Genomic DNA, 25,064 nt, shown 5'->3' on the forward strand with positions numbered 1-25,064 from the left:
CAATATATAGAGTACGGAATTGTTCCACTCTTAATCTATCTAGACTTAAACGAATTCAATAAATCAAACACAAAGAAACAATGGTGAGAACAATGAGAGTAGTGTTGTGATTTATTTAAACTAAAACTAATTATAAATTAAACTAATTTAACTAAGCAATTAAAAAATAAATTTAATGAATTGGAAGAACATAGAGGGGGAAATTACACCATGCAATTCGATTGGCTATTAGTTAGTCATCGAATCGAATATTGATCCCTAATGAATACCTAGTCCTCTCGAATCAAGGTTCCATTAGCATGAGAGTTTAGCTCCACCACAAATCTCTTTGATGGTGGCTCTAAACTCTAGTTCATCATTATGAGGTTTATCTCTAAACACTCATAATAATGAACTTGAAATTCTATTCTAAATAACAACTATTCTAATAAGCAATCATCCTTACATGACTTTTTTAACCTCCTCTAATGGAGTTTTTAGCCTAGTTTCATTGGATTCATTGACAATAAACAATAATAGGAAGACATAATTAAATTAAACTAAACTTGATCAAAATAAACTTGAAATAAACTTGATTAAACTAATAGAACAAATAGTCTAAGAATCAACATGAATTAAAACTAAAATTAAAACTAATTTAGCACTAAGATTATGAATACTAATTATCAATTTAAAACAATTAAATCTATGAATGCAAGATTGAATTCGAAATTAAAGATTGAAATATAACTAAGTTTTTTATTCTAAGATTCAAAACTTGTTCTAACAACTAATATAATTGACAACTAACTAGATTAATCTATCAAAACAAATTTTATGCAATGAAACTAATTATCTTTATTATTCACCAATTAAAAACTAACTAAAACTAATTAACTAAGTAAAAACTAAGTTCTAAACTATATTAATGGAGTCTAACTAATTTATTTTCTAATCTAGGTCTAACTCCTGAGTCTGCCTCCTTTCTTCCATTGAAGAGGAGAAAAAGATCCCCAATTTCGTGCATGGGCCTGGAGCCATGTTTTGGGCTGGAAAATCGAGCCCAAAACCAAATTTCTTCAGTCCACAGAGCCCTTTTCAACTAGATTTGACTTCAACAGACTTTTTATCCACTTTTTCTCCTCTGATTGGGTCAAGGTTTAGACCATTGGAAAGCTCTTTCCAAGCCGGTCATTTTGACATAAGGTAGGCCCAATTCCGAGGTCTGAATCCAAAGATACGGCCTTCAGAATTTATGCTGACTTTTTGCACGCTGTTTCTGCCCGCGTTGACTTTGACTTTTCAGCTTTGACCGAATTTTAAAAAGGCTTTTTCTCCTTGAATCTTGGCCATTAATCACAGAACTTCTTAGCAACCAACCCTTGCTATTTTATCTCGTCAAAGTGACATATTTCTGCACATAATTGACTCTAATGCCTGAAATACATAGAAGCACGTAATCAGCATTAACTCTTATTTATTACTCGCATAATTGGTCTAAAAGTATTATTGTTAAAGAGTTAAAACTACAGTTTTGGGCTCTTATCAAAGTTCCTCACTTTGCACTTCCACTTCACTACCCGCAGGTACTGCTATTTTCGCTCCCCCCTGAGTGTCTTCTATTTCTCTCCCCAATTCATCATTCTCTTCCCTGAGTCTACCTACCTCCTCCTGAAGTAGCCTAGTTGCCTCAGCCACCGAATCTTCCACCTCCTCTTCCTCCACCTCTATGTTTTCCACACTTCGCTGTTTCATTTGGAACGGCCTCCTCCCTCCTTGGTCTCCCTGTACCTCGTCCTCTCCCTGTTCCTCTACCTCTTCCTCTCTTAGCTGGAGCCATGTTCCGCAATTTTTTTTTTCTTCTCAAGTCGTGGACCTACCTTGTTCCTACAGACGGCCCCAAATGTATGAACTGAAATCACTACCTCTATGATCCTAAGTCTAAGTTTTTCCTCTCCTCTCTTTTCTTTCTTTGCCCCTCCTTTATTTCTCCGCTACTGTTCCTTTTTATATCACCTCCTCTCTCTCTCATCCCTTGATCTTTTTCTTATTCTTTGGTCCACCTCCACACACCTGTCCCCGTAAGGTTCCGCGGCCCTGTTCTAGTACTCCCCGTCCCCTTTTCCTTACGCTGCCTCTCCTTTGACTCTAACCACTCTGCTCCCACATGCTTCTGTACGGCCTGACCACTTTTATAGAGCCGCGGCCTCGATCCGGTGTTTCGCGCCTCCCCTTTCTTACACTACTCCGGGCCAGCGGACATGCCACCTCAGTAATCCAAAAAGGGGTTGATACAGGTATTATGTTGATGAAGTTAACCTTTGTGCTATTAGTTATGTAAGTATCTTGTCGAGCATTTATATGTGATTGAGGAACATTGTTGGATTCATATGAGTGTACCACTTGTAAGATATAAGAATATTATATCATGGTGTGCAACATAATTATTATTCTACACTGGAGAATAAAATATCTCAAAAAAAAAATTTGCAAGAAGAATAACCTTTTTTTTTTTTTTTTATCATTGTCTTCAAAATGATATAGCGAATCCATTAGCTATTTTTTTTGTCGTTTTAAATATTTTGGTTGGTTTAAATAAGTAGGTAGCTTGGACATAGAAAGAAATTGTAGCTAGCTAACAAAAGCCTTGTATTTTTCATTGAGAAACAATTAGAAAAAAAAACATCGAACACTATTAATATTTGTTCTATAAATCTATTAAGTCGGATTTAATATGTGGAGTGAATTGAATGTGTAAATAAAAGATTTTCAGAAGATGGCTATGTGGCAAGATTACAATTTAAAAACTTCAATATAATGTGGATTTTATTTCATTTGTATGGAGATTGAATGATTCAAATGATGGAGTGTTGATTTTTTCAAACCATCTGTATGGAGGCGACAAAAGGAAAAGGAAAAATTATGGATGCTAGTCGCATCGTTGAATTACATCTGTTTCACCTTGTTGTTAGTCACACAATCTTTTGATTAATTCTTAGAGCAAGTCTAATGGGGAGCAGCTATAATGGGCTGTTAAAAGGTGCCATATAGGCTCTTTCGCAGCCCCAGCCAAATTTGGCAACCCAAATTTGAAAAACCAGTCCAATGGGGACTTTTACCAGTTGTTAAGTTTAGGATAAGGACGACATAATTTCTGCCGTCTGTACGTTAAATTGCAACGGATGGTATAAACTCTGCCGTCTGTCTAGTCTAGACATCCCAACGGCTAGAAACGGCTAGTTTTTCTAAAATTACAAATTTATAGCAACTACTTCACATAACTCTCTCACAATTTGCTCCCAATTCTCATATAATTTCTATCTACTCTAACTACAACAATCACTACTCCAAGTACAACAATGGATCCAAATGAACATGCAACCACATCAAAAGGAAAGAAATCTACAAGATCCACCAATTTTTCAATTCAAGAAGATGAGGCTCTTTGCAAAGTGTGGATATATGTTAATGAAGATCCAATTGTTGGTGCGAGGCAACGAGTCACACACTTTTGGGAGAGAATATTAGATAAATTTCGAGAGAGAATTGGCAAAAACAATAAGAGAAGCAAGGATTCGGTGTCAACTCAATTTGGACACATCCAAAAAGCTTGCAACCGGTGGGCGGGAATTATCTCCTTTTCGGAGAGGACCACAAGAAATGGCACAACGATTCAAGATCGGTTGGCCGAGGCAAAAACAATATATATGTTGGCTCATAACACACACTTTCAATTTGAGCATTGTTGGGCCCTCCTCAAGGATAACCCAAAATAGAATGAAGAATTGGAGAGTCGGTCCACAACTACATCAAGGAGACGAACCAACGTCATTCTCGATGTAGATGACAAAGTCGTGCCTTTAACACCCACAACGCCGTCGACAACTCTTGGTGGCGTTCCAATTGATCCATTTCCTACACAAGTTGGGGATAGAGGTGGAGGTGGAGGTGGAGGTAGAGGTGGAGGTGGAGGTGGAAGTAGAGGTGGAGGTGGAAGTGGAAGTGGAAGTGGAACCAAGAAAAAACTACCACCGGGAACAAAGGGTGAGAAAGAAAGGAGGAAAAAATTACAAGATGATGGAAAAGTATTTGGCACAAATGACGAATGCCGCCACCGATAGGGTGAAAATGATGGAGCTCAAGAAGTGGAAAGAAAACAACAAAATATTAGCATAAGATACTTCTACTCTTGAGCTAGAAGTTGCCGAATACTTCAAGACGATGAAAATTAAGATAATTCACCAAAGGAGAGAGAGTGGAACGTTTGGAACTCCAAGTGGTGCTTCTAGTGGGGGTGGTGCTTCTACTACTTAGATTAATTTCAATGTTGTTTTAGTTATTTCATTTCTATTGTTGTTGTTAGTTCATTTCCAATATTATAATTTCAATTTTAATTTGAATTGTCTTGAAACAATATAAAGTCAAACATAGATAATACTTAAACTATAGAACAAACAAAGATAATACTCAAACTACAAACATAGAAATACTCATACTACATTCCTTGATCCACACGAAATTGTCAAAGGTGATTGATGATGTTAACTCTTAGTTGAACATTAGTTTCTCTGCTCTGAATGTGATGAAGTGTGTTAAGTCTTCTTGCAATTTCCTCATTTTGATTCCCGACAACATGCAATGCGACTGGTGGCTCCCAATCCATGTCAATTTGCCAATCTTCGATATCAATCTCTTGTTCATCCTCGACAATCATATTATGTAAAATTATACACGTCTTCATTATCCGATTAATGTCATCCCTACTCCACATTCGCACCGGCCTCTTGATTATCCCCCCATCTAGCTTGTAAGACACCAAATGCACGCTCCACATCTTTGCGACACGCTTCTTGCATCTTAGCAAAGAATCCCTCTATTTGAGTTGTTAGGTGAGGGATTATTTGTACAAGTGTAGCCCATTTAGGATAAATCCCATTGGCTAGATAGTAACCCATTTTGTATTGTCGACCATTCACGGTGCAATTACAATAAGGAGTATCACCATGCATAAGATTGTCAAAGAGGTGAGAACGTTAAAGCACGTTGATGTCGTTGTTTGAACCCGCCATGCCAAAAAAAGCATGCCAAATCCACAAGTCTTGATTGGCAACGTCTTCCAAAATTATTGTAGGTTTCTTTTTATGTCCTACATGTGTACCTTGTCATGCCGTAGGACACATTTCTCATTGCCAATGCATACAATCCAAACTTCCAAGCATACTCGGGAAGCCACAATTTTCATCTTGTGCAAGTAGACGTTGAATGTCTTCTTCGTTTGGAGCCCTCAAATATTCTTCCTCAAAGACTGCCAACATGGCATCACAAAAATGCCTCAAGCTTTCGAAAAGGGTGCTCTTTGCGATTTGAACGTATTCATCCCACACATCCGCACCACACCCATATGCAAGCAAATGAATGCAAGCAACCACCTTTTGCATACCCGTCAAACATGGCTTTCCAATGACATCAACCTTGTATGTGAAGTACTTGTCATGGTCAAAAACGGCTTTCAAGATTCGGAGGAAGAGATGGTGGTGCATCCTAAACCTCCTACAGAAGATATCAAGGGGATACTTCGGTATTGCATGAAATAATCCCTTAGAATTCTATTGTGAGTGTCGATTCGATCACAATAAATGTACTTTCTACCAGGGACTGAGCCTCGATGATCACAAGTAGCTTTGTGCATGTCTTGTAACAATAAGAAAATAGGTACAAACATGTTCTCATCATCATTCATCATGTTCTCATCTTCGAATGAGGAGCTTGATTCAACATAGCGAGAAGAAGAAGCCATTTTGAATGTGAGAAGAAAAGTTGCAAAGTTGAGAATGAATGTGAGAAGAAAGGTTGCAAAGTTGAGAATAGTAATGCAAAAAGTGTGAGTGAAGGCAAAGTTGAGAAATTTGTGGTCTATAAAGTTGACACAAGAAATGAGGTTGGTGGTTGAAGAGTTGATGGTTGAGGAGTTGAGGCTTTGATAACAAGTAAATGCATGTGAGTGAAAAATTGGTTAAATTTGGCTAAGTCTAAATCGTGTTGAGTGTCTGGAAGGTACGGACGACACAGTGTCTGCCGTCTGTCCATTTAATTAAAACTGGAGACAGACGACATAGTTTTTGTCGTCTGTACATAAATAACCAACAAACGGCTGAAACTATGTCGTCCGTCTCCCGGAACTTATTATGGCAGCTACTAGCGAATGTCTTAACTTTGGCCTGATTTTTTACTTCTTCCAAATTTAAGACCCTTTTAGCATCCCCATTGGAATGACATTTTTGTGGTTGGGGTACTATATTTGCCTTTAGCAACCCATATAGCCCCCCATTGGACTTACTCTTACATTGGTTATTGGTCCTCATTCTGAAAATGTTATTCACACCCAACTCCACATGCAGAACTTTGGCAGGTTTCAGGCTTCCGCTTGATTAACATAATGCAATGGAATGTTGGTTCTTTGATAGTCAAATTAAGTGTAATGATCGAGTAGTTAGCAGTAGGTGTAGAGTGCACGGTGAAAGAGTGCAGAGACATTATAAGCATGATCCATTGTGCATACTCACTATGGTATGCCTAGATAATTATAGAAACAGTTTGTCAAGCGGCAACAATTTTGATTATAGAAACATCCATAATACAGACTGGTGTACTCGGCAAAATGCTAGTGTTCTTCATAAAAAAAAAAATTGTTGGACTGGTATTAAAAACTCTAATATTGCTTCCAATAGACGGAACTTTTGTATGTCAGAAGTGTCATGTTGTGCATTGCACGTGGTTAATATTACACGTGCCTAATTTCTATTTCCTGAAAGCATGCTTAGATTTCTTACAGTATTTGTTGAAGTTGGTGGCGCTAAAATTTTCTATTTGTATTGATTGCCTTTTAAATTCCTTTTAAAATCAACTATTATATCTCTATTAGTATAGTATACTATAATTAACATGGACCTTTAAATTAGACCAACCTTTTTTCTACCATGAAATGCCCTTAATAAAAAATTAAAATCAATTATTCAATGCCTTTAAGAAGGACTACTTCGTCATTTCAAAATTTACTACCATTTATACCCTTAAAATTACATAGTACTTTAAGGACGTATATATAAATTCAAGTCGGAAATCAACTACATGCCACTATGCAATTGTTCGCGACTTAGCCTTACATTAACTGCCAAATTATTACCATTTATACCGAATTTAAATGAAAAGAAACCAATCGTCTCTCTATTCATCTTCTTCTCTTCTTATGCGCCCATTTCTCTCTCTCTTAAAAGCTAAAAGCCAAAAAAACAAAAAAAACATATCATAGACGTCTTTCTCTTTTCTCTTTTATGAGTTTTATCTCTCTCAAATCTCCCCTCATTCAGTTATCAAAAAAGAAATCTGCCCTCATTCTCTCTCTTAAAAAAGATCAAAGCCAAAAAAAAAAAAAAAAACCGGAGATCCCCTCTCTACTCCACTGCTAATCCCGGCTGTAAAAAACATGGGAGAACTTGGTCTCTCTCTTCAAATTGAGTTATCTCATTACAACAAATTCAAGCCATTCAATCTTTTTGATTTAGTTAATTGTTCAATTTGTTTTATCTATTTCACCAAAAGATCATAGACCATAACCGACACAAACTCTCCCATTCTAGAGAATCGTTGGAGAAATCAATCAAGTCTTTCTCAAGAGATGGATGGGTAGATTTGCAATGGGTGGTATGAAGGTTAGTTTTGAGTTATTTGTCATTTGAAATGCCAATTGTAATGCTGAAATGGGCAGGCTCCCAATGGCCTTTGTTGTATGAGTTTTCGTTTGAAAGAACCAAGCCTTTGCTTGACAAGCTGTACTTTCATGGTGACAAAGCTTATGCACATAGTTTACGTAATCTAAATCGAAGCATAATCCGATATTCCTAACACAAGCCCCTTGATAGCTTACTGAAAATGTTAAATGGGGTTGTACCAAAATTTGGGGTTTTGTGGAACTAAATTCTTTTGGTTTCTTTTCAAATAATCAAAGGCTAATTGCATGTAAACTTATGCTTCAATTTTAATTCGCCGATTTTTTTGTATTTCTTTTTACTGTTGTGTTGTTTAATTCACCTACACACCTGGTAGTCAATCCAGTGATAATAAGTTGTTAATCGAGTGTGTGTATATCAATTAGCATTGATTGGAATTTAGTGTGGTGTTGAAGATATATTGGCGGTTGCAAAATCACAATTGAACCCATTGTTTAAGAATTTTGTTTGGGAATTTTGTTGAATGTGACTTGGGAGAGTGCTTTTAAAAGTTACCATACAAACATCGCCGGCGAGTGAGTTAGTAATTGGGGATAAAACTCATAAAAGGCGAGAGCAATTTGGGAATAACGTAAACCGATAGTCTGTCGACCACTCTGTAACTTTCTCCCCGACAACATAGAAGTTTTTGAATTCTTTTCAATTTCCTTTCTTAATTGAACTTTATTTATTGATCTTGCAAACAGGATAAACACTTGCAACGGTTTCTCTTGGGCGGATTGGTTCTCTCCTAACACAAGGCATATAAGCCCAAGGTGTGAAAACTGGATCGGCTGGTAAGTGTCCTGTATCTACTGCAATGAAAGCTGCTGATTGTTCTCGTCTAAAATATCTTTTTTAAGATATGTTTATAGAGTTATAATCCCTTAGAGGCAAGTCCAATCTAATTGTCATTTCCCATCTGTTTGGGTCCCGTGTTTACAGGATTTGGAGGTCCCTGTTCCTCACCCGACCCGGTTGAAGACGTAGCATTTTCAGTTGCTAGGTTTATCTGAAAGGTGGATCATACATGAATTACTACATGGTAAGCGTATCTTTGTTTAATTAATTGAAAGCTATGTATCCAACTCATGTTTTGTTGTTGATAACCGGTCCCATCTTCATATAGTGAAAGTTACTCATGATATACATTGATTCATATATGACTTCTTTATGTTTAGATTTTCTAATATCACTTTTCGCCCTTAATATTTCCATGATCATTGGAATTGCTACAAAACATTTTAACTCCGCCAATGCAAACTTCTGGTTTTATGCTGCTGGTCCCAAGTCTAGATAAAGGAGGAGGGAAAAGAGTTACACTATGCAGCTGTGTACTCTAGAATTTTACTGCCCCTGCCCCACCACAGCTCCAAATTGTCAAGACTCAAGCCATCAATTCATAAAATGTGGTTTCGAACAAATAGGTCTGATTTGGGAGTGCTATCATTACTGGGATTCATGAGTTGGAAAATTGTAGATTCCGTGGGATTCAATGAATGTGTCAAGCATCACTACCAGCCGAAGGTAACAAAGGTAATAAAGTGCTTTAGAATACCTAGATGTTGATATCAATGTAGGAAGTAGTACTAGCAATGACATAATTTTATAACCTTGAATGACACAATTTGTTTGGTTTGCGTAATCATAATTTTGTAACGCAAATGACAAAGAAGCATGACATGGTTGTGGGCGGTACGATTCTACTATTGGATAATCAATTGATATAGATGTTGTTTATCATACTTAATGGCTTATTAAGAGTTGTATGCCCTTTTTGGTTTCAGTTGAACTCTAAGAGTTCATTATTGGAAATAGGGCCATGCTTATACACCCGCTCACTGTTGACATTAATCATCCTCAATAGCATCTATGCAGCAGCATATATCTCATTGTCTTCCCCATGTGAAAAATCCGGCCTTAAACTGCCTATTTGCTCAAACGGTTGCCTTAAGACTGCTCAAATGTCAAAGGATAGGAGTTGAATGTCCTTGACACCCTCACGACAAGCCTAGCCTGTCTGCTTTCTTTATAGGATTGTGTTTCCCTTTACTTGAACTTCTCATGAGTAAATTTGAATATACATCTTTATGGAGTTCAAATTATACACCAAGTAAATTCTATCAACACTATAATAGGGATGGAATTGCAGAGGTATCATTGTAATTGATCAAATCTAAACCCCTTTTGGGGAATGGTCTAATTGGTAGAAAGGGAAATTGTTGTTTATGACTTGACTTGGAATTTTAACTCAAGCTATATTTTGCATTTTGCAGGTATTGCTATCATTGGAAAGGATCGAACAAGATGAGGAGCTCACATATGAGGTTGTTTGTCTTTGTGCTTTTCTCCTCTTCTTGATCGAGCTTCTTTTACCTAATGCAGCAATTATTGGTTTTGGAGACAAATTTGTTCTTGAGTGGTCTTGGTTTTAAATTGATCAAAGATCGGGATATGAGACTTGACATTGACAACATGTCGTGATGAGGTTTGTTATTTTTCTTAATAGCCAGATCATATTCCCTTTTACTTTTTTTTTTTTCTTTCCCTTTCATTTTCATTAGTTCTCTTTTTGAATAATATTTCGTGGAGCTTTTTGAAGGAATTTTTAATTGTAGTGTCAAATCCTGCTTCCTTAAATGAGGCATTATCGCCCCGTTTATGATCTAAATTCTATGTATAAAATATTTAATCTAAGATTTCAGAGTAGTGCTTTCCTTATATATGCTTATTGCTATAACATGAATTGTTAGCACTAGGTGAGAAGATGGGGTTTCGGCATAGGCCTTACGGAAGCAAAATTCTCAAACCGCCGAAAAGGAGCTTCTATAAAGCCTCCAAACTTCGAGGATCGGGATGAGGGAGGTGATGATGCCAAATGCAAAGTGTTTGTCGTCACGGTTCTTAACGAGTAACCTGAATAACAAGTTCAAACCTCAATCATCATAAAGTGGATTTTGGTAGTGTTTGTATGGGATTCGGGAGTTCTATTGAGGTGTTTATTAGTGTAGGTAGTAACTGAATTCCAATAGTATACAAAGATTGCATTGACGAATAAGGGCTGTTTGATTCCATTCGTAATGGAATCAAGATTGTGCTGAAATTTCAATCCTTGAAATTTATGGTGCAGGAAGAGTATCTTGAGGGAGATGAGATGGGCAACTTGCGGTGCGATCATCATTATCATTTGGTGCAGTATCAATCGCAATTAGGTGAATCGGTGCCCAATGCAAGGCTCAAACAGATTTATAGATGCATATTGGACCCAAGACATCACATCTTGACAATTTTGTGTAGTATGAGGTCTCCCATCTCTTTCTTTTTGTACATATTTTTCTATTTTATTTTTTGTGAAATAAGCAAAACAGCTTGGAAAACCGTTTTACGTATATATGGTGATCCGGCTTAGCAATGGAAAATTTCCATTTTATCATTAAAAAAAATCAATGAAAATTTTCATAAACTATTGTCTTCCACATATTTGTTGCTCAATAGAATTTACAGTTTCTCAAACTAAATATAACTCTTCCCAAAACGAGCCATTAAGAAGCTAACTTTGTTGTGAATTTGCCCATAAAATTGCACCTTAATCGAGAAGACCTTTTGTCGAATGATTCTTAAAGAAGGTGTCAAATTTAAGCATTTCTTGTAGGCGATAGTGCATTGCATTAACAAACCAAACATAACATTAAGGAGATTATGTTACAAAAATGAATAATGAAATACAAAAATCGTAATAGAATAATATTATGATTTCTATCGTATATATATGACACTATGGTTTTACTTTCTTAGAAGCTTTATGTTTCTTACAATTTGAATAAATGGTGCAAAATTGTATACAATATTGAAGAGCAAAACGCTTACCTATATCCTTCTTTAAATGTTAAGTTCATTCCCTCAACAAGAAAATTTAGCAACCATAAACACAATTATGAACGGTACATCAATTTCCTCCCGAGTTGGTTACCAAATAAGAAAGGTGTTAAGCAAATTATGTTTACACTCTTCCTTAAGTTTTTTTTGACATCGCGTGCATAACACGTGCATCTTGCTAGTTAAAAGTAATTATTAAGCCTAGTGTTAGACATTGTTGTTAAATTAAAATTGTTCACCCTCCGTCCCAATGAGGTAAAGACATAATGAAATAAGGAAATAACAACCCCTAAGAACGTAGAGAAGCCAGAATTGGTAAGTACGATCATGCCCTAAGCTTCCATCTTTTGGGGTAAGTCCGCAGCCCGGCCCTAATGATTCAGGATGTGCTTCATTCGTGTTTGGTCTCAAAAAAGCCTGAATTTATTGATTGGGCTTCAATTTATTTTTAGACCTTGGGCGAAATTTAACCAGACCGACATCTCTTTAACCAGTGCTAATACTGGATTACTGGTTGACAAAAGCACGAGCGCAGTGAGGTAGCTAGTAACGGGCCGTTAAAGCAAAATCCAGCATGTTCGACATGGAACCATATTAGGAAACACGAGAGTTAAGCGCAACTGGTACATTGAATTTGAAATGACTAAATTTCAAGGTTTAAGTTGTTTCAATTGAGGCCTTCGGAGGAAGCGAGAGTGATCTGGACATAGTAATGTATCTGCTTGGGAATGGTATTGCCTTTGGAATAAAAATGGATGTCATCCTCTTCCGAAACATCAATCCAGTGCAACGATCTTATTGAGAAGATATGGACGTTTTAGCAGAGGTTCACGCTTTCTGGCCTTGTCAATCTTCAAAATTGAGATGCAGATTATCATGAAAGTTTTTCTCATTTCTGTAGTGCTTTCCATAACATATTCAATCTTTGGAACTATCGTAAAACATATAATTGAATTGTAAAACCTTTGAATTCATAATAGGTAAATGCTCTACTCGATATTGAATATTACTGGTGCTCATATGGTTTCGTTTTAGGTCTATTAAAAGCCTTTAATATATTTTCCAGACAGTATAGATGATTAGATTGACCTTTTTTTTAATGACCCCAATTCAGTTTAGTATGACTCTTCTTCTTGTTGGTGGATGCTAACGTATGGAGAATTGCTAGTGTAATAAATTTGAATATATATGAACACTTTTGGTGCGTTCTAGACTTCTTCTTGAACCAGAAATTCCACTGTCTTGCATCCTAAACATTCTTCTTCTTCCCCCATTTTGGCATTTAAACAGTAAAAGGCATTTACAGACTCCCTCAGATATTCATGTTAAATGCAAATTGCTCTCACCTAGTGGTAACTCGGATTGTCCATATATTACTGATAAGAAACAGTGTAAAATACTTTCGTGCTTCTTTATACATAAGGATTAGCAACACAACTCTTTGTCATGGAAGACAACATCCACTAAATGCATATTAGTATTCCTTCTTATTACTTTGATTGTCAATTCCATGTGTTTGTAAGCTTTCATTTGACGTTAAGTTCTTCAAAGTGGTCCATAGCGCTCCCATCTATACTCAGCCACAGCCCTGACAGATGAACTTCCAAATTTCAAATTGTTTTCAAATAAATAGGCAAAACAGGATACAACACTGACAGATGAAAATTGCCTCACGAATCATGATACGAAACGAACTAAATAATTATGACCCGATATACATCTGTCTTAACAGGCAGAACTCAATACAATAGTATGAAATATGGTATGGTTCATAATCAAAACCAAATAAATATTTGTTTCACAGCAAGTGAAGAGACTCTCACAGGCCACAAAAACAAATAAGTTCAGCATATCCAAAACTAACGAATATTTGTAAGCTTAAAAAAAACACATAAAACAGGTAAATCCGAACTACACAAACTGTAATTGCAGACCAGGGCTTAGTACGTTCCCAAGCTGTGAATGGACTTGCTTTACCATTTTGTTCTTTCAATTAGCATCTTCCGCTACCCATTCTTCCATCTGTTTTTTTTATAATACTCCCATGTCATTTGGATCATAAAAGCCATGATCATAATCGTAATGTTTATGCTCATAGATGATGGTCATTTTCACGAAAGTGCTAGGCTATTGCGGAGCAAATAGTTTGTTAACTCGATTTCATGAGAAGTACCTCAAAACCCAATAAGCATAATCTCCTTGAGGTCAAAAGGCCTACGTACTCTACGATTTCTATGGTTAAGTCCATGTCTAAATAATACAAACCCAAATTCCACTTGTGGTATTGTACTCATCCTTTCTTAAGAGTGTGGTTCATTTCTCTGACCACCCAATGTGCGTTATAGGCTCAATCGAGATAAGGGAGGATTAAAGTGTTAAACTAAGAGTTTTAACTTAACTTACCATCCTGGATTTTATTTCTAGCGAGAACGTTTGCATCTGAGAATGAATAACTCATGGAGTATGCTCCAAAATAGTTATGTTAGATATACATATAAAAAAGTCTAGAGAAAATGGCTCCTTTCTCTCATGGCGGTTCGCTCTTTCTCTCTTAGGGTTTCGAAAAATCTAAACCCAGAAAATCCAAATGGCTTTACATTTTTGTCCCTCTGTTTTGTCTCTGCCCCTTATATTGGCGGTTTGTTCTGTGTAACTAGTAGTCCAATGCTCATGCGGTGAGAAGAACTCCGATTTCGAATTCGAACAAGACAAGGCCGACTGATTGTGAAGTTTGGTCTACTCATGGTTACTCAGGAGGTTTCACTGTGTTGTGGTTTGGATCGGGTATGTGAGCTTGGGATGGCATAAGTGTTGGATAAAGCTCGGAACTTGACTCAAAGTTGTGGCTGGTTGGAACTTTGGAGGTGACCGTTGGCAGGAGATGACCTTTACAACTTATCTGGACGGGTTTGTGTTGGATTGGGATCGTGAGTTGGCTTCTTGGATGCGGAAACTTGGTTTCTATGGTGGGCTGGAGGTTCTATCGGTTGGTGGGGCAAATGACATTGTATGGAGGGAATGGTTGGTTGATTGGTGGCGCTGGGAAAGAGCTGCTGCCATAGTTGGTGTTGGGTGGTTGCTAGCGGGTAGAGAAGATGGAGGTGGGTTGTCTCGATCCAGATCCAATTCTCTGGCGGGTTGTATTGGTTGGGCTCGGGTTGACTGGATACTAGCTGTTATTAGCTGATATCTACATAGACTTGAACCTGGATAAAGGGTTTTCAACAGTTGGGGATGAGAACGCCTTAGGCGCTGGTGGTTGCAGGCAGGTAGAGATGGTGGAGTTCGGGTTGCCCAGATCCATACTCTTATCTTGGGCCTGAATCCTGTTGGGCGGTAGACATGAAGACTTGGTTCTTGTTTAGTCTTTGGGCTTGGCCTGGTTATTTATTCATGGACATGTTTCTAGCCCAGGAAAAGTCTTTGGGCTTGGCTAGGTTGGTTGTTCATGGGCAGGTGTATAGAATAGGAAAATAGCATTTGAATGGTCCAATTTGGGCATTCTCTAGTTAAGTTTTTTAAGCCCATGTAAAAAAGGATGCCTGTGGACTTGTCTATGTAAGAAGTTCGTGTTTTTAATACAGGTGAGGATTTGCCTAACCCTAACTTATTTGGAAAAAAAAAATGTAAAATTTTAAATAAACTTCCCGTAGAGTTTTGTAACAAAGCAGATTAAAAATTTAAACTTCGTAACATCTATAATATACAACAAACATTTGTAATTTCATTAAAACTGACCTGGCTATCTTGGAGCTTCTCCAGTAACCTATTCTAACCACTTCTTGATTAAAGATATTATCTAAGAATTAAATATATGACAGAAGTATAAGTGTCTATACTTTCCATTAGAGCTCGGTGTGGATATGGTCCTGTTTAACAGGTTTTACAATACTAATTAATACCTTAAGTACAAACATATAGATAACCTTAAGTACGAAAACTTATCCAGAAAGTGAGCACGTAAACCTTAAGGATTACTAAATGTTCATCACCTTTTATAAAGGGAGATTACGTTATTTTGTGGCTTAGAGTGCAAGTATGGGAATAGGAATCTATGAATTGTACCTGTCATAAACATAGCTTTTAGTTCATCCAAATCTCTTTCGTCTCATACGGTTAGATCTGAACTGGTAGCACAAATCAAGTTGTTCCTAAACAAATCAGAAACCATACCTAAATTGAAAGTACATGGAAGCCATATGCTAAAAACAATACTGGAGTAGTAAAGAAGAAACTTAAACACAAACCAAAGAATAGGTGTCAATGATATACCTGACTCTTGACTCCTGGAGAAGTATAAAATTCACCTGCAGCAGCAGAAGATAGTTGAAAATCATTTTAGCGACAACCAATAACATAACAAAGAAAAGATCATAGATTCTAAAGCAATAACATGTTTAGATGTGTTAGAGAATATTAGGGTACGGTCCATGTTTTGGAGGAGAAGGACCATGCTTAGGCTGGTTCGGGTCGTTCCTACTGGGGTATGAAGCCAGGCAATCCCACACTTTCCAGTGCTATTTCTATTGTCAGCTACATTATGTATGCCCTAAACCGATATACCACTATCTCCCTACAGTTGGCTCCCTGTGAATACTTCAACATAAATTAGTCCATGCCATTATCTGTACCATTACTAACAATAACAATGCCATCACACCAGCCTATATATGTACGACAAATTATAGCCAAAATACATTAAATGCCTGTGTACCATTACTAACAATAACAATGTCATCATACCAACCTAAGTACGACAAATTGTAGCCAAAATACATAAATGCTTCCCCGTCAGGTCGTCACACACCGAAAAGAAATGAAGAAGAAAAACCTAGGTAATTGACGAAAAAATGAACACCACCACTTGCATATTTGGGAAAATATATTTCTTATTATAACCGATTATAAATCTTGAAATGATAAAATCAAACAACTCTAATGTCACACGACTAAGTTAATTCCCCAAATCAAGCTCATTTACAATTAAGAAGATCAAAAGGCTAGCAGCCCATTAAATGTAATGTTTGTTTATATATATCTAAACATTTGATGACCCGACTGAAGGCAAATAAAAGAAGAGAAATATGATACTCAAGTTTTGTCCTAGCTTATCCACCATAATGGGGGCATCTCTCTAGTCATGCCTTTCACCTGCTCCTACTTAAGCTTTACAATCATATCATCAAGGCCAAAGCATAAGAAAATTGACGATACATCACGAACATGATACGTCATCACTGAACAACCATTAAAACAACAACAACAACAACACTACTAAAAGAAGGGCTTTTTGTGTCACTTATTTTTTTTGTCTTGTGTCACTTACTAGAAAAAAGTGACACACAGAGTTTTGATGCCACTTTTTTATAGAACGAAGGCTGATGTGTTGCTTCTAGGAAAAGTGACACAAGTAATTTTATTTTTTGTGTCCCATTATTTGAAAGTGACACTAGTGGTTTGCTTTGTTGTGTCACTTCTGGGTGTAAAAATATCGAAAACAAAATTAACAAATTATCGAAATAAATAAGCGACACGAGTACGAGTACGAGTAATTGCTTCATATGCCATGAAACTCAAAGTCATGATTTTGGGCTCACGGCTATATTTTTAGGTTCCCTCCAAAAAACAACTAACTTACTAAACCTAAAAGGAAAAGGAATAGAAAGGGAATAGAAATAGAAATTGAAGGTCGTTTAAATCAGCTTCGTACTCATCACTAATTAGGGTTAAAAAAGAAAACAACCAGAAGAAAAAAAACAGAAAAGAAAAACTCTGTCTCGTAACCGTTCTTCCTCCCAACTTCTCACCGGTGTTTTATTGCACCACGCGCGCTCCTCACCCATCTCTCGTCCATCCCTCGTTCTCCGGTTTGCTTTCCAGCTCTCTCTCTCTCTTGCGAGCAAGAAAATAAAGGTAATATTTTTTTTTCATTTTTATTTAATTGTCTGATGTTTTGGATGAAAATTAATCTGATCAAAGTTTTGTTTTGGAGTCTATTATAACACTCTGTATTTGTTGTTGTCGAATCTTTGAGTCTATACAGAAAACAAAATGTAAATTTTGATAAAAAAAATGAAACCGTAAACTTTGATCAATTAATTTGAGATTGAATGAAAGGGAATTGGTCAAGAAACTGATTTAAGCACCATTATAAGTTTATAACCATAGCTTGCATTCAATCTCAACACTAGATAATATTGTTGTCGTTCTCACATGCGATTGTATAATACACCTCATATTGAGCACTTACGCTATTGGTAGTCTCAACTACTTGGACTATTTATCCGAAAGGTCTTCGTTCATCGCGGTGTCATTCAAATGTTTTCCTCCTGAAACCCATGGCGTCCATGTGTTAGAGAACACTTAAATTTGTACCACGAGGCTTTCATGTTTTAACTTCGGGAAGTTCAAATTGACAAGTGAAATCATTGACATTTGGGCCATGGTAGATAGATATCATACTCGCCTCAAGCAAGAAAAATACAAAAACAGAGTCACACACCAACCCAAACAAAAAGGAGTGGCATTACCAAGATTAGCTAAGAGCGTATACACTAAAACTCCCAAAAATGTTAGAAAATAGATTCAAATTGTAAAGGTAAACTAAAATCAGCTAGTTGTTAGCCTAAAAGTAACTCAAACAAATCTAGTGCATACTCTTTTACGTTTCATCTCGCGTACATATAAAATAGTTAAAATGACTTTACAGATTAAAATCCTCTGTGAAGGAACAAGAATAATAAACTAACTAACTACTTAACTTGTGTCATGGTTAAGACTAAGTTCTGTCATGGACTAAATTGGAAGAGTAATATGAGGCATCTACAAATTTGCCTGTTTATCGGATGTTCTCAAAACACGCAGAATTTGTGAATGGTTGATATCCACACATAAACTCATTTTAATTGTGTATTTCTTGTAGAAGGTCTAAATGTAGGATAAATAGGTATAGACCTTATTAATATGACACTTGCAGTTGTTGAATATGTTGAAGAGAATTACTGCTATAGGAATCCGGAGTTAACTTGAAACTCGTAATGCATATGTTGTTTGCTTCATTGGAACACATGAACCATATTAATCTCATGTACATTAATGTTGGTGGTCCTATTTTTTGGAAATATGTATCCCTTATAGTTTTATATGCCTGGGGTAAGTAGAACAAAAGAACAAGATCTCCACATTATATATAACTCATTATATCTCATTATTTGTTGATATCTCATTATATATAACTCATTATATCTTATTATAACTCATTATTTGTTGTTGTTGAAAGTTTACGTTTCGTTTTTGAGTCTATATAGGAAAATTAATCTCGAATGTTTTTTATTAAAGTTTACATTTCGTTTCTGTCACTGCTATTATATCACTCTGTATTTGTTGCACACCATTGATTTCATTACTATTTTACGGTTTGTAAGATGATATGAATTACAAGATTACATACACATGCTCATATGACTTAAGAAAAAAAAAAAAATTGAAGGCTGGAGAAAGTGTAAATTATCGACTTCATTCGATGCTTTTTGTCAAAATTTTCTTATTGTGTCATTTTTTATGCTTCTATTTGGTTATTGAGAGTAGCCTAAATTGGTTAGTTAGATTTCCAATGTAATTTGATTTTGCATAATACCATTATCATATCATCTTAGACTTACTTAATGCTTTTCCTACTAATGTGACATGTGTTGATATCATCTTGCCATGATACTTTATTTTTGAATGTGTGATAAAAACGCGCTTAATGTTCACGTTTATTGGTTTTCTTGATTAATTAAGTCCGAGGTCCACAGTCCGAAGTCCAAACACCAAAGTCCCAAGTCCAAAGTCCGTATAGTCGTACGTTTTAGTCAAGTTATCTTACTCACGTGGGTTTGGTAGGATAGGTCGAGTAAGGGATCGTCCAAACCTTAGGGCTCGGAAAAGGTTCACAACTGGAATTACAACTTTTGGTGAGTAGGATTTTAGGTTTTTTAGTTGGTTTTAATTAAATTAACAGTAATGCAAATAATGTAAATTACTACGGTGATTTATATGTAGATAAACAAAGATAGTGAACAGGGAGAGAGTTAATCATACTCATGCAAGAATCATTTTTTCAACAGTTTATATTACCGGCCACATCACTACATCTCTAATTCGTCTCGTGTTTGGAGACGACGTCGAGTATTGATCCCTAGCGTATGCCCACATCTCTGAGCCGCATCGCACTAGCATAAGGAGTTGAACTAATATTTCATCTCGGAATATCATTTCAGCTCTGGCTCGATTCCACATTAATTTGGACAAATTGGAGAGCTGTCGACACCTGCAGAGTCACGCGAGACATTTTGGGTTGCGCCCGAGAGGCTGCTCGAGCATCAAGACTCCAAATTTGTATAGTCTCAGTCATTTTGGGACCGGATGTCTAATCTATGCCTAATTCCTAAGTAGTGATTCTAGAATATTAAAGAGTCAATCCGATTTCACACGACGGCGGCATAAGATAACCCCCGGGCGGGGATTAGCTCATGGTCATTGAAAGAATAATAAACTTCCTGTATACATTAAGTAAATAAATGCAGGACAAGAATTAAATTAGAAAAGAAATGACTGTTATTAAGGGTAAAATGACTTACAGTATTTAAGCTGCTGGAATGAAAATGACGGAATGTAAGTGCTGAATTAAAACTAACTACTGCTAAGCGGAAGCTAGAGAATAAAATGCTGAAGGAAAAATAATGAAGGCTACCCCCTCATATATATAGGCAGGAGACTGGAGACGGATTAATTGGGTTTTGGCCTTATGCTAATTGAAACGTTCAAGAATCAAAGTTTTGTTTTTATCTGTTTTAAATTTTGTCTTTTACCTTATTAAGGTTTCGTCATTTAGCTAATTTCAATTCAAACCACCTAGTTTGAATTGGTACGTGTCTTCTATATTGCGAGGTGGCACCAAATTAAAACCATCACTTGCCACTTGCCTATGTTAACTCGCCATGCCTTTTGGGCCCGCAGAGTGGGTCCACTTAGTATGTCCAGTGGCGGCGCCGATTTTGGCGTTTTTACAACTTTCTGTCTTTGCGTAGAATTTGTCGCCATGGTCGCTCTGGCAGTTCACTAGCCAACGTCGGCACCCCGATTTATCAGATTTGAGCTCCGGAAGTTTGTTGCTTCTTATATGTGGACGGATTCGCGACGGTTTTGTTCTTTTGGAAACTTTGGCTCTAGTCAGGCTCTGTTGGGCTTTACTGGGGTTGAGTGGGAAACTTCAAATATTCAAGTATTCCCGTACTTCGATGCATGTTTTATTATTATATTCATTTTAAATGCGGAAACCTGCAAAAGTACGAAAATATAATTATTACATGATTATTAAACATATAATTGACCAAAATGCTATGTCTCTCGGGGTTTAATATTACAGTTTTGGGTGCTTATCAATGTGTGGTCTTTGTACTTGATTTTTTTTTTTAACTCTGTTTTTCTTTAAGAGATCGGCTTGTTGCATTTTGCTACGATATGGATAAGTCTTGGATGTCCAAGGACTGGTTAACAAGCGAATATATTCAAGGAGTTGAAAGGTCAATTAGTGTTGGAAAGGAAGAAGGAAGTTTCATACATTGTCCATATAGAGATTGTTCAAATATCAACGAGTTAACTAAGACTGAGGTCATAAATCATCTTTTTCAAACGTGGTATTAGCCAAGGTTACACTATTTGGCGGTTTCATGGCGAAAGCTCTCTATTTTCCGAGACCCCGACTAGTTTTATAGAACAAGACACTTTTGGACATTATGATGAGGTTGAGACTTCTGAAGATGTTGGACATTATGATGAGACTGAGACTCCTGAAGATGTTGGATATTATGATGAGATTGAGACTCCTGAAGATGTTGAACATATGAGAGAAATGGCGAAGGCTGCAGAGGACCATTATATGACTGATCCCGAGAAATTTAAGGAATTGCTTGAAGATGCCTTAAACGCCTTTGCGAGGGTTGCTCAAAATTCACAAAGCTATCAATAGTTATTATTTTATTTAATCTGAAAGCAAATAGTGGGTGGTCCGACACAAGTTTTTTGAAGTTATTGAAGCTCTTTGGGACGGATGCTTCCTCAACCAAATCTCTTGCGAAATCCTTGAATGGAGTCAAGAAGACATTGTCTGTTTATGGGATGAAGTCTGAGAAAATACATGCATGTCCAAATGATTGTATACTCTATAGGGGTGATAAATACAAAGATGAAACTATGTACCCTATTTGTGGAGTCTCAAGATATAAAGAGAACAAGAGAGCGACCAACAAATCGGTGGAGTACCAAACAAAAGTTTTGTGGTATTTTCCACCAATTCCAAGATTCAAGAAGATGTTTCAATCTACCCAAACATCAAAGTCAATGACATGGCATGTCAATGAAAGGGTGGTTGATGGTAAGATGCGCCACCCAACAGACTCTCCAGCATGGAAGTTGGTTGATGAAAAATGGCCAGAATTTACAGCAGAATCCAGAAATCTTCGCCTAGCACTTTCAGCCGATGGAGTAAATCCACACCGTACTCTTAGTACTAAGTACAGTTTATGGCATGTTATGCAGGTCACATACAACCTCCCACTGTGGCTATGCATGAAAAAGAAAGTATATGATGCTTACGATGTTGATATCAGGTCCAAATCAACCTAGAAACAATATCGACGTCTACTTGGCACCCTTGGTTGACGACTTACATGTTCTGTGGGAGATAAGGGTGGAGGCTTATGATGTGTACCGTCATGAATCATTTATACTTAAAGCTGTTTTGTTATGGACAATCAATGATCTTCCTGCGTATATCAATCTTTCTGGGTGCACTGTGAAAGGTTATTTTGCTTGTCCTATTTGCGGCGAGGGCACGTCCTCAACCAGGCTTAAACACTCTGGGAAGAACGTATACACAGCCAATAGAAGATTTCTTCCCCGCTATCATCCATATTGAAGACAAAAAAAAGCCTTCAATGGTAAAACAGAGCTATGGGAGGCACATGAATCTTTAACTGGTTTGAAAGTACTGGAAGAAGTTGAAGGGATCAAAGTCATATGTGGAACAAAGGGAACCATTACGGGTGCTACCAATGTTTTTAAGAAAAAATCAGTTTTTTTTTAGCTTCCATACTGGAGATATCTAGAACTCCGACATAATGTGGATTTTATGCACATGGAGAAAAATGTATGTGGCAGCATTGTTGGGACCCTACTTAACATTCCACGTAAAAATAAAGACACCATTAAGTCTCGTCTTGACCTCCAAGAAATGGGTCTAAGGACAGAATTGGCTCCAACAATTGGGGAAAAGCGATCGTTCTTGCCTCCAGCTTGTCACACACTATCTAGAGATGAGAAAAAAAAGACTATGCAAAACTTTGCATGAGTTAAAAGTCCCAAGTGGATACTCTTCAAATTTTAGGCCTCTTGTCTCGATGCAAGATCTAAAACTGCAAAATATGAAGTCGCACGACTATCATGTTTTGTTGCAGCAACTTCTTCCGGTTGCAATAAGAACAATTTTGCCAAAGATTGTGAGATGTGCAATTATTAGGCTATGTTTTTTTTTAAGGCTATTTGCTCGAAAGTAATAAATAAGGAAAAATTGCCTCAAATTCAGGAAGACATTGTGCTCACAATATGTTTGCTGAAAAAGTATTTTCCGCCATCATTTTTCGACGTTATGATTCATCTAACAGTGCACCTTGTCAGAGAAGTTGATCTTTGTGGTCATGTATTCTACCGATGGATGTATACATTTGAGAGGTACAATGAATTATATATTACCCTTCAATATTTCTTAATGCGCTTTTTTTTTATTAACATTACTATTGTGCAATCCCTTAGGTACATGACCGTGTTAAAGGGCTTTATACGCAATCGAAATCGACAGGAAGCTTGTATTGCAGAGAATTACGTTGCAGAGGAAACAATTGAATTTTCTAGCGAATTCTTACCCGACTTAGATGCAATTGGGAATCCTCTCCGTAAAGATAACACTACCACATCTTTGATATCATCTGGAAATCTTCCCCGAGGAAGTACCCATAGTCAAGTAGATAGAAAAATGTTGGACCAGGCACATCTCTATGTGTTGCAAAACACAAGAGATGTTCAGCCTTACATCGAGTAAGTTAAGGTTTCTTTAGTTGTTCACTTTAAAAGTCTATTTTAGTTCCTTGGTTTCGGATTCCGATAGCTAACTATTTTATTTTGTCGCCTCACATGCTAGAGAACATATGAACTATCTGAAGGAACAACAACCTCATAAATAAAAAAAAAACCCACATGGTTGCATGCTGAACACAATCGCTCATTTAGTGATTGGCTTAGAGACAAGGTATATTATAAATTGGTCTTTTTTCTGTTTTTGTTATTTTTGTATGTTAATTTAACTTAGATTAGGACTAAAATGTTTACACAACAATGCACAGGTTTTGCTCGAGAGGGGAAATCCTGACAACAAGGTGTCAAACACCTTGAAGTGGGTATCGAAGGGGCCTTTGGCACATGTTTACAAATATTCTACCTATGTCACTAATAGTTATCGTTTTGCCACAAAACGGCAAGACGCTTTACGAGTAAATCAAAATAGTGGTGTGAGTTTGACAGCAACAACACCGCAGGTTTCAAGTGCAAAGGATCAAAACCCGATTTTTTCGAACATGTCTTTCTACGGTATTATTGTTGAAATATGGTTGCTCGATTATACAAATTTCAAGATTCCAATGTTCAAGTGTGACTGGGTTGATAGCAAGAATGCAATAAGGAAGGATGACATGGGTTTCACTTTAGTGGATCTTGGTAGAGTTGGCCATAAATCTGATTCCTTCATCCTAGCTTCTCAGGCCGAGCAAGTTTTCTATGTACCTCCCAGATTAAGAAAAGACAAGAGTCAAAGAAAGAGCGGTGATTCAAATCAAGATTGTTATAGAATCTCCTCAAATAAATAAAAAAAATCCAATGGAGGCGAAAAAATACAGCAACGACGATAACGATGATGAGCTCGTTTTGATGCTCAAATTGTTGAGGAGATGACAATTTTGCCAAATTGAATTGCCAAATGTTGAATCTCCTCAAATATGTTTGGATGTTAATGATGAGCTCGTTGATGCTCATGTAGGAGATGACAATTTTGTTGAATTGCCAAATGTTGACTCATTGGATGTTAAGATTGGCTTTGAGGGAAGATTTGAGGGCACTTGGATTGAGCATAAAAAAACTTCTTGATTTATTAGTTTTCATTGTTTTTTGTGGTGGAATTGATATTTGGTTTGTTAATAAGAGATTGTGACCAACTTTTATCTTTTATGTATTGGCCTTACGATTATTTTGGTTCTGTTCAAATTATGATATCAGGTTTTTGCCATAGACATGCTTATTGTTATTGTTCATATCATCTTCTAATGATTTTCCTATTCTATTGTTTTTTTTAAG

The 25,064-nt window shown here is 36.7% G+C and overlaps 2 protein-coding genes across 2 annotated transcripts; one reads left to right on the top strand and one right to left on the bottom strand.

Annotated features, from left to right (window-relative positions):
* Window positions 1–5,162: 5,162 nt before the first annotated feature.
* LOC147477002 (uncharacterized) lies at window positions 5,163–5,776 on the bottom strand. Its single transcript, XM_086585887.1, has 2 exons — window positions 5,622–5,776; window positions 5,163–5,529 (listed from the first exon to the last, which is right to left on the bottom strand). Exons 1-2 carry the CDS (start codon window positions 5,774–5,776, stop codon window positions 5,163–5,165), a joined length of 522 nt encoding a protein of 173 aa, XP_086442013.1.
* Window positions 5,777–14,502: 8,726 nt separating this feature from the next.
* LOC147477003 (uncharacterized) lies at window positions 14,503–24,857 on the top strand. The gene is made up of 9 exons (XM_086585888.1): window positions 14,503–14,722; window positions 14,820–14,890; window positions 21,409–21,603; window positions 21,702–22,161; window positions 22,274–22,465; window positions 23,327–23,393; window positions 23,475–23,756; window positions 24,028–24,536; window positions 24,751–24,857. The coding sequence occupies exons 1-9, from the start codon at window positions 14,503–14,505 to the stop codon at window positions 24,855–24,857; spliced, it is 2,103 nt and encodes a 700-aa protein (XP_086442014.1).
* The last annotated feature ends 207 nt before the right edge of the window (window positions 24,858–25,064 follow it).

The sequence above is a fragment of the Coptis chinensis genome, chromosome 9 (assembly GCF_015680905.1).
Source record: "Coptis chinensis isolate HL-2020 chromosome 9, ASM1568090v1, whole genome shotgun sequence".
NCBI classification, from domain to species: domain Eukaryota; kingdom Viridiplantae; phylum Streptophyta; class Magnoliopsida; order Ranunculales; family Ranunculaceae; genus Coptis; species Coptis chinensis.

Excerpts from the sequence above, each read along its gene's own strand:
- LOC147477002 (XM_086585887.1), bottom strand. The coding sequence starts at position 5,776 with ATGGCTTCTTCTTCTCGCTATGTTGAATCAAGCTCCTCATTCGAAGAT. Across the intron at positions 5,530-5,621 it reads GGCTCAGTCCCTGGTAGAAA|GAGGTTTAGGATGCACCACC; the intron begins GTACATTTATTG and ends TATCTTCTGTAG.
- LOC147477003 (XM_086585888.1), top strand. The coding sequence starts at position 14,503 with ATGACCTTTACAACTTATCTGGACGGGTTTGTGTTGGATTGGGATCGT. Across the intron at positions 22,162-22,273 it reads CGATGGAGTAAATCCACACC|GTCCAAATCAACCTAGAAAC; the intron begins GTACTCTTAGTA and ends TGTTGATATCAG. Across the intron at positions 23,394-23,474 it reads TGGATGTATACATTTGAGAG|GTACATGACCGTGTTAAAGG; the intron begins GTACAATGAATT and ends GCAATCCCTTAG.